This window comes from Sparus aurata, chromosome 17 (genome assembly GCF_900880675.1).
Source record: "Sparus aurata chromosome 17, fSpaAur1.1, whole genome shotgun sequence".
In the NCBI taxonomy this organism is placed as follows: Eukaryota; Metazoa; Chordata; class Actinopteri; order Spariformes; family Sparidae; genus Sparus; species Sparus aurata.
The window spans coordinates 35,037,925-35,052,708 of record NC_044203.1 but is presented as its reverse complement, the minus strand read 5'-3'; the positions used below and the strand labels follow the sequence as shown (position 1 = coordinate 35,052,708).

Below are 14,784 nucleotides of genomic sequence, written 5' to 3'. Positions count from 1 at the left end.
CATCCAAGCAATGGAGAAAGCTGCAACAGAATAACTCTTTTTGTTGCAAAGTTTGAATAATAATCCCCGTCTTGTGTCTATCTGCTGCCATCTGGTGGTGGCAGTGTAGACTTGTTAGAGTTGCGATATCATGACACCAGAGCTCGAGCTTCTGAGAATTCTCGACATTAGGTGCAGTCAGACAAGCTGTTCCTTCATAATTAACGAAGCTTCGTGACTTTGTGAGAACTGCACAAAGGACTTTGTATCGAGTTCCTCCAGACTGCGTTGTGTGCAGCCCCATTAGAGGCTGCGTTGAACCTTAAATGCTCATTCGCCCGGCTTGTGCTGATGAGGACGGAGGGTTGAAGGCTGCCTCCGTCAGGCTCTGCAGCCCTGTCACAGTCCAGCTGAGCGTCTCTCCTCACTGGTGACTCTGCAAGAGCTCTCACATTTAGATGAACTTAACCCATATTTTTCAGGATATATGAACAGTTTCTTTTAGGGATTTAATTGAAAACTGCATCTTTTGGTTTGAATACTTTAGTTGGACGCCATCAGCAACTTGTGTCACGATTGCTGCTTTGTTACTTCAAAGGTGGAAGCTGTTTAAACCTGGAAGCTGTTTAAACCTGGAAGCTGCTGGAGAAACTGTTTTGGTGCACTTTACTTAACCTGGATACCCGGACTCAAACGTAGAAAGTACTGTACTACATTTAAATGATAAATAACTGTCAAAATAAACATTAATAACAAGAAGTAGAGGGTAAAATACACCATCATTGAAACACGGGCCTTGTTGTGTTGTTGTCACTACAGCAGTGCTCGTGCCTGCATACTAAATGTAACATTCCCTTGGAAATAATCTACAATTCACATGCTGCTGGTTTCATGCCAGATTCAGACATACTAAAAAAACCTCACACACTCTTTTAGCAAATTTGTTGAGGGATTCTAACACCAGCACTGACTGAGTTTAAAAGAAGAATAAAGCACAGTTATCTCCAACAACACTTCCTCCAGCGAGCTAATTAATTACATTGTTGAAGTTGTTGAAGCCTCGTTTATTCACGTAGGACGGTTCAGCTGGCAGCGCTGACTGCAGGCGCGCTCACATCAGCTGTGGCTGCCAGCGGCACCTCAAGGCGCATAATGTGCTTCTCAGTAATAAGTACTGTATTCATAATGTGCCTCTATGTGACATTTTACATATAGGCTATTTACAGCAAATCATAGCCTCATGACAATAGGAAATGCATTCCCAGCCAGCTGCTTCAGATGGAACATGTTATATTTGTTAAACACTGTATTTAATGCTTGACCAGGTGTGTCGTCAGGTTATTTGTGCTCAGTTTTGTTTTTTGCATAACAAATATTGCTGTGTGTGTTGCCCTGACTCACTGTGACTTGTTGTCTCTCGCGCTCTTCACCACGACCCTGAGGATGTGCTTGATGTGACGTCAATCAGTACTCAAGTGAAAACTATGGAATTTGGTTAGTACCCTGATTTGTGTCATCTGTTAATACTAATATTGCTACATACTGTTGCTTATTTTAAATCTGTGACGTTGTGGAGTTTGTAGCATCTGTAAACATCTGGTGTAAAATGCAGCTGCTGTAGAATAAACACTTCACCACAAAGTCCTTTACCCTGACGTCTCTGCACGCTCGTCTTTTAAACTGAGACTAAGAGCTGAGAGTGTGTTTTCCTCTTGGACTCTGATTTCAAAGACAGCTTAATAATTGTATTTTTCTGACTGCTAAATGAGTCATTTTTAGAGGAAATGCATTGCTAAATCAAAGGTCAAACCATGAGTCATTACACTGCTGATGTGCAGGTGATGCATCTGTATGAGACAAGACCAATTCAGAGGGACATTAAAATGGTTTGCAAATGATCTCATAAAAGCCTCTTACACCTGCAGTGTGTTGCATCAGTAAATGCTCGTTTTATCTGCTCTTCACAGTGGCTTCAACAGTATTCTTTGATATGAAAAGCCATAATGTGTTTTAAATGAATGAATTACAGCGTCCCAGAGCCTCCAGGACTGACGTCACTTTTTAAATGTGCCTGACCAGCAATTTCCTTTCAGAGTAAGACAAAAGGAGCGGAGCTGCCGGGTGAGCAGTGAACTGTTGGATCAGGAGGAAGGGATGACGTCAGGACCCTCTTCAGCTGGCCGACATGAATAAACCCAATCAGACACTGGGTGGTGCTCGAGGATGCCACTCCACATGTGAACAGGTCTTTTATTACTCAGGTTTCATGGTGCCTGAATGAATGAATGAGTGAATGAATGAATGAATGAATGAATGAATGAATCAGGATGAAAAAAATTCACCTCAAAAGGGAACAAATGTCAGTGATATGCATCTTTAAAATGTTGAAGACATTCAGCTCATCTTAAAATAAGATACGTGAAAACAGGATGTCATCGTTTATTAGGACAAACAGAAAACATTTGGTCGGTTTGAAGTGATGCATCAACATTACAAGATGCTGCGATTAAGGAATGACTCACACCTTCACATGCCCAACAGGATGATCATCATTAGTACATTAAAACTATGTAGGGAAAAGGCTTATTGATTTAATGTCAAGTATCAGGCTTTCTTAGGGCAAGGCGCCTTCTCCTTCTCCTCTCCCCGAGTATAGCCTGTGAAGAATTCGTTGCAGGCGACGGTCAGTGCAGCGACCATAAGGACAAACTCTTGGAAGTCCACTTCACCATCCTTGTTTTCGTCTAGGTCAGCCATAATCTTCTCGACTGCCTTGGGGTCGTTGCTGCCCTGAAACCAAAGCATGACCGTGAAAATCACATCAAAACAAAACTTGTTTACCAAACTGCGATCACAGGACAGTGCTGCTCTGATTGGTTTCCGTTTTAGGTCCTCTAACTACATCAAGAACAAGAAAGTCAAGAACTTGCAGACTTTAAAACTCTGTGTGGGAGTGTCTTTACAAAAGGAGTAAATTAATCCATCTATGTCAAACTGGGACGTCTTTTAACGGAATAGGTGGACCCACCTACAATGCAGTACTGATTTTCCTCCCCTGACAGCTTAACAACCATTCACACCTGGGCTCAACTAGCAACCCACAAGTGGCCCGATGACTCTGAAACTCAGAGCTCACTCGGCCTAAATGACCCTGGACATTCCCACACAGAGTTTAAAAGCCTGTGACTCCCATCCAGTTAGTTAGAACTGAAGAAGCCTCTTGGACGAGAGGTGGAACGTCTTCAGGGAACTGAAACACGTCCAGTTGCCTACGATACAGGACTTAGAAATACCATGACCTGATGACTGAGAACCTTCATCAACACAATCTCATACCGTTTTTACTTTGTTTATATGTGGTGGACCCCGCCACCTTTCTAGAGTCAAACAGTGGGACCTTATTTTCCTCTAGGAACAGGTTGTTAATACATCTGAGTTTGAATTTCTTCTCCAGGACGACATTACTCCCCTTTAACAAAAATTTAAAAAGGTGTTTTTCCCTGAAGCCTCTTTTTGTTTTTACTTCCAGCTTTTGATCATCTCATTAGGATATATATTTAAAAATATTGTCCTAAACCCACAAGGTAGAACGTCAACCAACTGGAGGGGACATTGGGATTGGGCCTAAGACCTCAGTACACAGGAGAAATGGTTATTTATTACATGAATGGCTTTGTGAGACACGTCCCACCCTCATTAAACAGCTGCAACATGCATTTCACGTGTGCTGAGCCGAGGATTCTTAACGAAGCGTCAATCTGCAGAAAATCCCTGTTTTTCTTTCATAAACAGTCAAGATACTTACGGTCATGAATCCGCAGAGTTCGCCTTGGAGGAGGTTCTTCAGCTCACCGTTGTTCAGCTTGTATTTGTCACCTTCTTTCCCAGAATAGGAGTGAAACACTTGGATGAGGCCGCCAATAGCCATTTCCAGGGTGGAGGGCGGGTCACAAGGTTTTTCAGAAGTCTGCTTGGACATTTTTTCTGTCTCACAATCAGTACCTGCAAGGACAAGTCAAGAAAGTATAATAGTCATGAGGAAATTCAGTTACGCAATTCTGGGAAAAAAAAAAAAAAAAAAAAAAAAAAAAAAAAAGTATATATATATTTATTCAAAAGAGGTCAGACAAGATCAGATCATTCCACAGAGTGAGATTCAGATCTGTATGCAGAGGACCAGCTGCCCACATTAACTCTGGTGCAGAATAAATCCTTGAGTGCAGAAACCAAAAAATGTTTTTTCCAGCAGGAGGATGGAGGAAAACAAAATGACTGAGGTTGTCAGGTTACCAAATATGTTACTTTGCAGTGGTGTTGAGAAGAAAGGGTGAGTTGGTTCATTGAAGTTTTTATGTACTAGCACACAATAAGATGCAAACTTTTCATGAAAGTTTAACACAAAACTGTCAAGGAAACACAACAACAACACTTCCAAAGGTTTTCATCTCTGCGGCTCCACTGGGGTTTTATCTTCTTTATGTTTCAGTTTTTCAGGCTCATCATCTGTCAAATCTTTGACTTCAGTAAGACTATTTATTTAATGCAGAGCAGGAACACATTGAAGTCAAGACGATACAGAATGAACTGATCTTAATATATTTCAGTCAATAGAAAGTGCACTGATGCCGGAATTAAGTTGATTTTGAAATCCATCAATCAGTGGCTGAGTTGCATTGTGGGTAATCTAGGCTCCGGGCTTTTGAAAAGCAGTCCACTGGTCTAACATTGGACTGCTATAACACTGTTGGAGCCATTATGGACAGTTTAAGAACAAATTATCAAAAGCAATACTGCTGAAGAGATATCGCCATTTTAATTCCATGAGCCTACGTTACCCACAATGCAACTTGGTGGCACCAGCTTTTTTTTAACATATGCAGTAGCTTTCCTGTAAACATACTTTAATGTTTATAATTTGTGGAAACAAGAGACAAAGTTGGGCCATCTGGAAGTTAGTGACTCAGTGTCACCTCTTTAGGTTGCTGACCAAACGCTATATAACAGAGATTACCATTGCTTTTAATAAACATATATCACATTTACTTACTACAGCTTCTTTTTTATACTTAATTTCCAACATGATGATCTTTTGAATCAAAGTGCTGCCATTGGGAGCGGTTCATTTGCTATCAGCGTCTGCATTAAAGTACAATCGGTTCCACTGATTTGTAGATACATTTGTTGTCAGTAAGTTGCTGTTGAGAGACGACACGCAGAGACTTATTAACATTCAGTTTTTGTCATGAGGGACGACATCAATCATCAATCTGCTGACTGCGATGGGTAATTGCACCAACGGGGAGCGGAATCCTTTGTGAACACGAGAAATAACATCAAACGCTGGAATACACACAGCAAAAAAAAGATATAAACAAAAGTTTGACCACGTCGTTGTGTTATTCTTAAATGACACATTCATTAAAAAACAAAAATCAGCTCCTATCTGACTAAACTCTTGAAAACGTCGGAGAGGTGGAAAAGGGATGTCACAGATGGTTCTGTTGGATGTATGATGAACAAATGATGGAGCACGGACAATATGTAGTTAATAGTCGGGTGGTGCATTTAGCTGGAGGGGGGCCCCAAATCAAATTCTGCTCAGGGCCCATGAAGCCCTGGCCCGGCCCTGAGCTAACCTTACACCTGCCCCTCACTTTCAGACACCTGAGAAGCTGCTACGGGGGGCCCTGAGTCATTTCACCTCCAACCTCCATGAAGCAGGGGAGGACAAAGGACAGACCTCCCTGCAGGACGGCTTTCACAGACACACAGACTCAGATCGTGGCTTGCATTACGCGACATAAACTCCAGGATGCATCTATGCGGAGGATTAACAGCAGAGGTTGGTCATGTTTCATCGTTTATTCTGTCTTCTGATTCGTATCTTTATGAGACGAGCCCTCGTCAATAATGCAGGAGCTGCTTCAGGAGCAAGAGAGAGTGTGAATGACTCTCAATCTACAGTCTGAGAGCGAAGATGCTGCATCGCTTTCTGAGTGATGCTGCACCATCCCCTTAATTAGTCCCCATAATTGCCGTTAATCATTTATTCCCGCTGCGATCAGGGAGCTAATTAAAAGGCTTTTGAATGTCAAATGCAGGCTGGTGTTAATTATCCGAAGCTGAAACTGAAGCACGAGCGTGATGGAGATGGAAATGTTGGAAATGTTAAAAACCGACTACAGTTGCAGCTCCATGATGAAAATGATCAAATGAATACAACCAGAAGTCTCACCTGGAAGATCTGACCGCTCACAGCAAACACACACAGACAGCAGAACTCACCTGATGAGTGACTGGAACAGGTGGAGGTGGAAGTGACTCCAGCTCTCACCTCATGGCTTATATCCACTCCTCCTCTCCACACCTGTGAGCAGATGCATCCAGATCAGATAAGCCCCTCCCTCCCTCCCTCTAGACGGCAGCAGCAGCATCACCTGCCCGCACAGGTGAGCAACCTAGCCATTTAAGGCAACCACAGGTGCTTTATGGCAACTGATATTTTTCTTCCTGGTCACAGCAGGAGCTGTCACAGCTGTAAACAACAGGGATTATGACCATTTTAAGGCATGAAAGTCAGCATGGAGACCTGTACCTGGGACCTTAGTTACTGTATAGAATGACAATTATTCAATATTTAAAAACATAAATACAAACACTGATAAATAAACATGTGTATGAAATAATCCCCTAAATAAATAAGGGATAAAGTGAAAAAACATTTCTTTGTTTTGTTCAAGGAGACCTTTATTCATCAGAGTTGTGTTATTAAATGAAATAAAATAAGTGATTTTGAATGTTTTTTTAATGAATCAAAATCTATTTGTATGTTTTTTGCCCTACTTATTTATTTATTATTGACTTTTGGTTAGCCTACATTCACAAAAAGATAAGCCCAACAAAATATAAAACTTAAAGCTCGTATTGTTAAAAGGTCACCAGTGCTTAAATCTTCTCAATGCTTGAGAAGCGAGCTCTATTTGTTCTTCTCGGCGTCACTGCTATGCCACCCGGCCTGTTTGCTTGGCCGAACGAGCCCAGAGACACTGCAGCTGCAACAGCCAAAGTGTCGGTGTGTTTACCTGTGAGGCAACTATGGCTCACAATCCACTGCATCACAAGAAAAACACAAGCACAACCCATTAAATGCACTCAACCACTGAACATAAAGTGTCCTGCACAAAACTCACAGCTGTAATTAAGCTTCATGGTGTCTCTGCGTGGCATGAATGCTTCCTTCCTCATTCTGCAGTCTTAAAAAGAAGAAGCTACTGACGCTGAAAGGTTTTATGTTGTTTATGTGACACATTATGAAGTTGGAAGGCACTTTTCCAACTCAGAGATCAAACTCCCACTCCACTTATATATATTTCAGGAAACAACAACACATAAATCAAAATATATACCAGTCATTTTATGTCCTTCACTGCTTTTACAGTAGCTTTCAACGCAAAACGTACCCTGAACTCTGTTCCCCTGCTGTGTGTTCTAACAGTTTCTGGAACTTTGCAAATTCTTGTGTGTAATATGAAAGATTAAGCACTCTGAAATGTCTTGACTACCATTTTCCCCTCAGTGCTGTAAACTGTCTCAACAAATGGTACAAGAAATGGGCTGATGCAATTGTTCCCTTTTTCCTCACACAGCCTCACTTGTACTTATTAGGCGTGACGAATGCTTTCCCACCACATCATTTGCAATTAAGGGAATGATTGTGCTTGAAAGACGGAGCGACTCCATCCGCAATACAAATAAAGTACAGGCCAGTCAACTGAAATCTTCCTTCTTACTGAATGCAAACTGTTGCAGTTGATTTACATCAGTATCTCCAGTTGACCGGTGTAAATGGCTTTATGGACATTTGCATACTTTAACTTGGAGCGTCATTTCCTGAAAACAAAGTGCATTTGATACAGTACTGCAGGGAAAAAGAGTCGCAGCAGTTATGAGATCATTTGGTAACACTGACGATACATTTCAGAAAAATATACTGTATGCAACATGTGTAATTTCTGATAATCCTATTTACACATTAATGTATTCTCAGTGGTGCCATAGCAAATTCAAACGTCTACATTATTAAAGAAAACATGAAACCAGAGACAGATTATCTATTCTTGGTTTTAGAAAAAGTAACAATTAAACATGGAATACTTTCTTTACCCGATTGACTGAGACAGACTGGATGTGTTACCTGGAAAATGGGCCTCCCATCTTTCTTTTGTGTGGGGACGTCAAGCAACCATCTCTGATTACTGATCAGAGTTGGTCTCAAACCAACTGCAGAGATCCACAGGTAGTGAACGGGTGATGAGCATCCAACACAATCACTCTTTAACACTCTTGACTGAAACAGTTTTTAATTAATTACAAAACAAAACAAAAATATACATGAATGTCCAGCATTTTACAAGTCATACAAAAGAGGCACACAATGATAACTAGAGCAGGAAATACAGAAAGTAAAGACATCCCATTTTATCCCATTTTATGACATAACATCTGGGCTTAACACACCCTAAGCTGTGTGGAGGTGCGTCAATCATCTGCTGATACTGACGCTGTAACTGTGTCGCCCTGTTTCTCTCTATACGTTTAAGGGTGTCATCTACTGGCCATTTGCAAACTCTGCAAACAGTGTCATGTGATAACTCAGGGTTTCCGGACACAAGACGAGAAATGGCTGTTTTGTTTTTTAAGTCTGAGCTCAACTCAACTTAAATTAATCAATAAGTAACCATTACACAAAGCTGCTGTTGTCCAAACTATCATACAATAAAATAAAAACAATAAAAATAAAAACATTTACATTCGCTGCAGGACAGACAGGTGTGGAGAGGACGAAGGAGAGCAGTGCCAGGTGAGTTGATTGATATCAGCTTTTCCTTGTTGGCTAATCACACTCTCCTTTTTATTGCAGGAGCGAGCTGGACCTCGAATTACTACTGCACACCAAGAACGGACATGTGGGTTTATGGGATTTTTTGGGTTTTGAATCTGCAGCAGGCAATTAAGACTTGAAAAAGAAAAACAGTTTTGCCCGTGCTCTGTGCCGAGTGAACCCAATTTTTCCCATGATAAATTAGAAAGGCAACCTAAAAATCTAAAAACCTATGAGATTGCCAGTTTCTGTTCACATTTTTGACATCTGGCAGACACTTGCTTTATCACTCTTTGTTGTAGTTCTTCTGCATATTGTTTTAAAGGCCCTCTTGAATATCAGTTGTGAACTATTTAAAAAAAAAAAAACCTTCTATACTCTAATCCTATATGAAATAACTTTATTTTCCCTTAAAAAAATGTCACTTGAGATGACAATCTGTTAAGCAATCAGATTAGTAGCTGCCTGACCACGCACATAATAAAATATTACTGGAAAATGAAAAAGTTGAAAGTCAACTTGAAACACTAGAAGACCGACAGAGACTGGCCAGTTCAAAACGATGAGCTAGTTGGTGCACAGTAAAAGAGCTGATACTGTTGTGTTGTGTGCTGGAGCGTTACAAGTGAACTCATTCGCTGATAGAAAGTCAGGTTTAGTTTTGTAGTCCACATTTATCACCAATTGATTCAGAGCAAAAACAGTGTTGCTTGTAAAAAAAAAAAAAAGAAAGTAGCTGTAAAAGCTCCAGTGTAGATTTTCTCCTTTGTTAATAACATCTTTTCACATCAGTTCAGGATCTTGGGGCTCCCTGAGACATACTATTTTAGATTTGTAATATGTCTCACATTATATTTCATGGTGTTAGATGTTTTCCCCAGCTACATCAGTTGTTCATGAGAATGCTGTAAAACTGTCTTGCTGTGAAGCTCCAGAAATGTCTGTGAAACCTCACCCTGCTTTTCACTGGCAGGGGGGGTGAGGAGATAATGACTGAACATTAATTTTTGAGTGAACTCTTTTTTTTTTTAACTTGTGCCGTAGAATCAACTATCACTGGGCATCGTCCACACTGAAAAGCTATCGTGCAGTGCTGAATCCAGTGATCCCAAGATTGGGCCCATCTTCCTGAAACACATTGTATTATTTAAAGTATTTGTATTAAATGGCCTGTGTGGCCTTTGACTCGGCCCTGGCACATCAGAGTTGGGACGTTCGTGATCTCATACCTCTGAGGGCCAAGAATGTAACAGAGCACGGTCTTTTCACAATGTGGCTCCTGTCACCACATCTTCCTGGCACCTGGCTTGTTATGCAGAGTGCGACATGGGAGATCCTATTTGAGCCGTTGAGTTTGCGGCCTTTCAGCGCCTGTCAGCAGGGCACCTGGCCTGAGATGCTCAGAGGGAGAGCAGAGCGGAGAGGGCATCAGCTCGGCCTTCAGGGATAACATGACAGTGTGCCATGGGCACAGAAGGGATCGTGTTATTGTCTGTCATCATAATTAGATGTTGGCTTTTGCTCCCAGCTTGATATAGCCCACACAAAAGGTCACCTGAGTTCAGGCCTTTAGAGAGACAATACTGAAGGAATGCTCGCAATCGTACAAAGTTTACTTTTTAACTTTTTGGTCAGAATGCCACCACGGGGATTTGTCTCTGATTGGACTGCTCATCATTGTTCTTTTGAATAATCTTGTTGTTGGGTTCTGCTTCTTTGTCTAAATTAGGTGCTTCTTCTTCTGGCCTCCTATCCTCCATGGGGAGTAGTATCACAGAAACTCCTCCCTCAGATGAGGTTCTGCTCTTCACACTTTGCTTTCCTTCTCGAGTCATTGTTGGCTTGCCCAGAACACTCTTCAGCTGTGCCCAGAAGAACGCCTGCTGGTTGACCTGATGGGGCCACTCCAGGTACGTCTTGGTACTAAGCATCTTCTTGAGCTTGCAGTACTTGCTAGGCAGGGAGTTGGGATCAATGGGCTCCTTCACCACAAGTATGACATCATTAAAGGTCTTACCCATTGCTCTCTGCTGAGCGAAGTACAGTTCATAGTTGCACCACTCACTGTTGACAAAGTGCCGGGAGAGGACGAATATCACCTGAAGATGGACACAAAAAAGAATTCAGAAATCATGTATTGAGTAAAATTAATATCTAATTTTCTTGTTTCTTTAGGCTACAAGTCTTTCAAGATGATGTGGAAACTGCTTTATTTTAGCGCCCTTCTTGTTGGATCCCCAACTCCATCTTTAACCCTCTCCACAAACACTGACGAACGACCCTGTCACATCTACAACGCTGGGTAGCCAATCATAGAGCTCTTTCACTATCTGTCTCAGACATGGGTTTAACATTGTGACTTGCATAAATGACCACCATAAATACCCAAAACTCAAACGTATTGGTGCAAAACAGCCCAATGGGGCCCAAAGTACAATCATTAACTCCCTCAGCCCTTTTTGTGAACTAATTTGCAGAGATTAAATGAGTCTTTTCATGCGAAACCAGTAATGCTGCATTCTGACATGTCTAGATACAAAGCGTAACTACATTTTAATACCTTACGACTGTTTTCAATGTTGTCAATGATGTTATCGATGATCCACCTTCCTGGCATGAAGTCCCTCTCATGAATACACAGACGATAAGGGTTCCTGCTGTTCTCCAAAGAGGGCAAGAGCTGGTCCCTCACCCAGTCTGCATCAGAGTGGCTATAGGATATGAAGGCATGATAAGTAAAAGGCTCTGGCTCCCCCGCCACTTTTTCCTTGTGAGCTCTGTATTTGGCCCTGATGATCTGATATGTGGCTTTAGTGTACCACGGAAGGTCAAAAATATAGCAAATCACCATCATTATTAAGATCACAGCTGCAGTGGTCGCGACACAGATGATGATAACCAGTCTAATGTCACAAGCCACATGACCTGGAAAGTATTTAGATATGACTGTGTTGAGCAAGGCCTCAGGGTGGTAACACCTGTAGTTCCAAGGCCAGTCCGTGAGGTTAACCTTTCCTTTGGACAGCGTGTCCTGGACGAAAGCATGGAGCTCACAAGTGCAATGGTAAGGGTTGTTTCCTGCCCTCAGTTGAGACAGTTGAGGCATGTCCTGGAAGGATGCCTTGCTAATGAGACCAAACGAATTCCCATCCAAAGTCAATGATTGCAGCGACGGACTTTCCCACTTAGATGGAATGAACTTGATTTTATTCCCACTCAGCAGAAGTTCTTTCAGGTTGGTGGCTTTCTCAAAATATACCATGTCCAGCTGGTCCAGGTTGCAGTAGGACAGATCCAAGTAGTGCACTGTGGTAGGCAGACAACGGAGGGATTCACTTACAAATTGATTGTGGTGAGCGATAAGCCGTGTGATATTATTTTGCCAAACACAGTCCTGGCTGTCTTCAGCAGATCCCAGTTTGTTGTTGCTAATGTCCAAAACCCGTAGCTGCTTGAACTCCCTTGTAAGCGATGACAAGTCTTTTAAGCTGGTCAGTTCATTGGTGTTAATATCGAAGGTGTGAAGATTTGGCATGGCGCCCTTGTAATCACACCGCTGGTTGAAGATGAACTCGTTCTTTAGTCGATTATTGGAGATATCGATAATCTCCACACCTTCCATCTCAACCCAGGCATCACAAGGCACGGAGTTGAAGTACACATACTGAATAGACAGTTCCTTGATTTTCTTGAACCAGGTGAAGCGCCAGTCAAATCGCAGTACGTCAGGATTGCTGATATACCTACAAGAAACAGAGATTTGTGGTGTTAAGTATGTGCAAATGAAAAGCAGGATCTAGCTGGGGTTTTTGTGATTATTTAAAAAGGTAGCTGATTTGCAAGAACATGTTATGTTACACAGTAGTTCAACCAAATTGGCATCCTTTGATGAAGTACTGATAACCAGAGACTGCTGCTACAGGTGTGGTTTAGATGTGATGACCAGTGAGGGAAGCGACTATTTGTTTGAAAACATCAATGACGGCTCCTCCGGAGGTTAGCGTAGCCTGCTGTTGATCTGATTGGTTGAGTTAGCACATGATATACAATAATTGAGAGATGGTTCATCCAATTACTGACCAAGTATTTTTAAAAAGAGCCTGTTCTTTTCCAAAACAGTTTCTGGTGGCGCCTTTCCAGATTGTTCTGTGTAACAAACCATCTGGCTCGTCAAGTTATTATTTGTTTGCAGTTAGTTAGTCTGAACTAGCTTGCAGGTGTCGCTCTATTTATGAGCCATCATAGGGCAGGATCAACCCATCAAAGGTGTAGAAACATGATGGGAAATTGCTAAATTTCAGAACAAATTTAATGATAATTCAAACTGGCACGTGTTGCCCCAAATTTAGAAGCTACTCACCAAAGGTCCAACTTATCCAGCGCCAGCTCTGTGATACTGGAACCTGCTCCACTATCCACAAACATGGGTGAACGGGCGAAGTCGATGTACTGAAGTCTCAACCGTCTGATAGAGGCAACTTGTAAGTTCATTAAAGCCATTTTCAGAAGGTTCTCATTGAATTTTCCTCTGTGAAATATTAGCTGATATGCTGTGATGTCTTTTAAACCCTGGAAAATGTCTTCATCTCCCATGTAGTACATGAACTCAAAAAGGTTGCGAAACTGGATGGCGATGAAGGTCTTGTTGGCGAGGTCACGTAGCATGTGACGTAGGGCGTTTGGCCGTTGATCTATGGCCATATCAAATCCCATCTGTCTTGTCTGAATGACTGCCAAACTTCCAGGCTCATAGTAACTTAGGTTGGAGGAACATTTGATGGCAAAACCTTGGAGCCTGATGTTCTTCAGGGGCTGGAAGTCACCTTTCTTTAGACCCATCACCAGAGGGCCACCCATAGACAGAACTTGGAGTTTGACAAATTTGGAGAAACTATCGGCCAAAGTGGCATGTTTGTAAAGATTGTTGGACATGTAGAGCTCTTTTAGATTCAACAGAGGAGTCAGAGCTGCGGCAGGAATTTCTTGCAGGGAGTTATTGAAGATGTTAAGATGCTCCAGTAGTTTGTTGTTCTTAAAGGCATCATTGTCAATGTGTGAAATGTTATTGTACTGCAGCTTAAGGGTGCGAAGCTGAGAGAGGTGGAGGAAGTCGTTAGCACGGACAGCTTGAAGTTTATTGTAAGAGAGATCTATGTCCTCCAGTGTGGAAGGAAACTGTCTCCATGGGACACTTTCAAGCTGTTTTCCCAGACAGTCTGCAGAGCGGCCAGAGTTGTAGATGAGACAGGGTCCTTCATCAGTGTTTGTGGTGGGGGTTGAAGATGGAGTTGGGGATGAGAGTGCTCCAAGAAGAAGGGCGCTAAAATAAACCAGTTTCCACATCATCTTGACAGACTTGTAGTCTAAAGAAACAAGAAAAGGAGAAATGAAATTCTGGCATTGTATTATTAACTCCAATAAAGAAAATGGTAAGACAGTGACCAAAATTTTCTATTGTCTCTTAAATTTCTTGCTCCTGTCTTTGTTGTTGTTGTTGTTATCCCACTTTTTATTGTATTATTCTCATGTTTTATTACTCTGTTGATTAATTTGTTCCCTGTGATTTCACATCATTGTTTTTCTGTTTTTGTTTTAAAGGTCCTTTTGGAACAGTGGCCAACCTGGGAACGAGAAACAAAAATCAACTTTTCTTACAAATAGGACCTCAATTAGTGCTTCTTGAAAACACCAACACATTGGGGTCTTGGAAACCCCAGTTAGAAATGAACAATTATACCTAATAGATGGAACAATTTATTTTCATGAGCCCTAATTTAAAGCACCAAATCAGTCACTTTGAAGGAGAGCCACAGAGATGGAGCATGACTTTTTTCATGTGCTCTGTTGATGACCCTAACTGCTCTTCCAAAGGTAAAATGTACTTAAAGTCAGAAAAACAAAACAAAAGGATGACTGTCAGATTT

The 14,784-nt window shown here is 41.7% G+C and overlaps 1 protein-coding gene across 1 annotated transcript; it reads right to left on the bottom strand.

Annotated features, from left to right (window-relative positions):
- Positions 1-2,402: 2,402 nt before the first annotated feature.
- tlr18 (toll-like receptor 18) lies at positions 2,403-14,221 on the bottom strand. Its single transcript, XM_030394634.1, has 7 exons — positions 13,221-14,221; positions 11,421-12,603; positions 10,495-10,959; positions 8,174-8,326; positions 6,265-6,346; positions 3,785-3,981; positions 2,403-2,769 (listed from the first exon to the last, which is right to left on the bottom strand). The coding sequence occupies exons 1-7, from the start codon at positions 14,204-14,206 to the stop codon at positions 2,584-2,586; spliced, it is 3,252 nt and encodes a 1,083-aa protein (XP_030250494.1). The 5' UTR covers positions 14,207-14,221; the 3' UTR covers positions 2,403-2,583.
- Between the last annotated feature and the right edge of the window lie 563 nt (positions 14,222-14,784).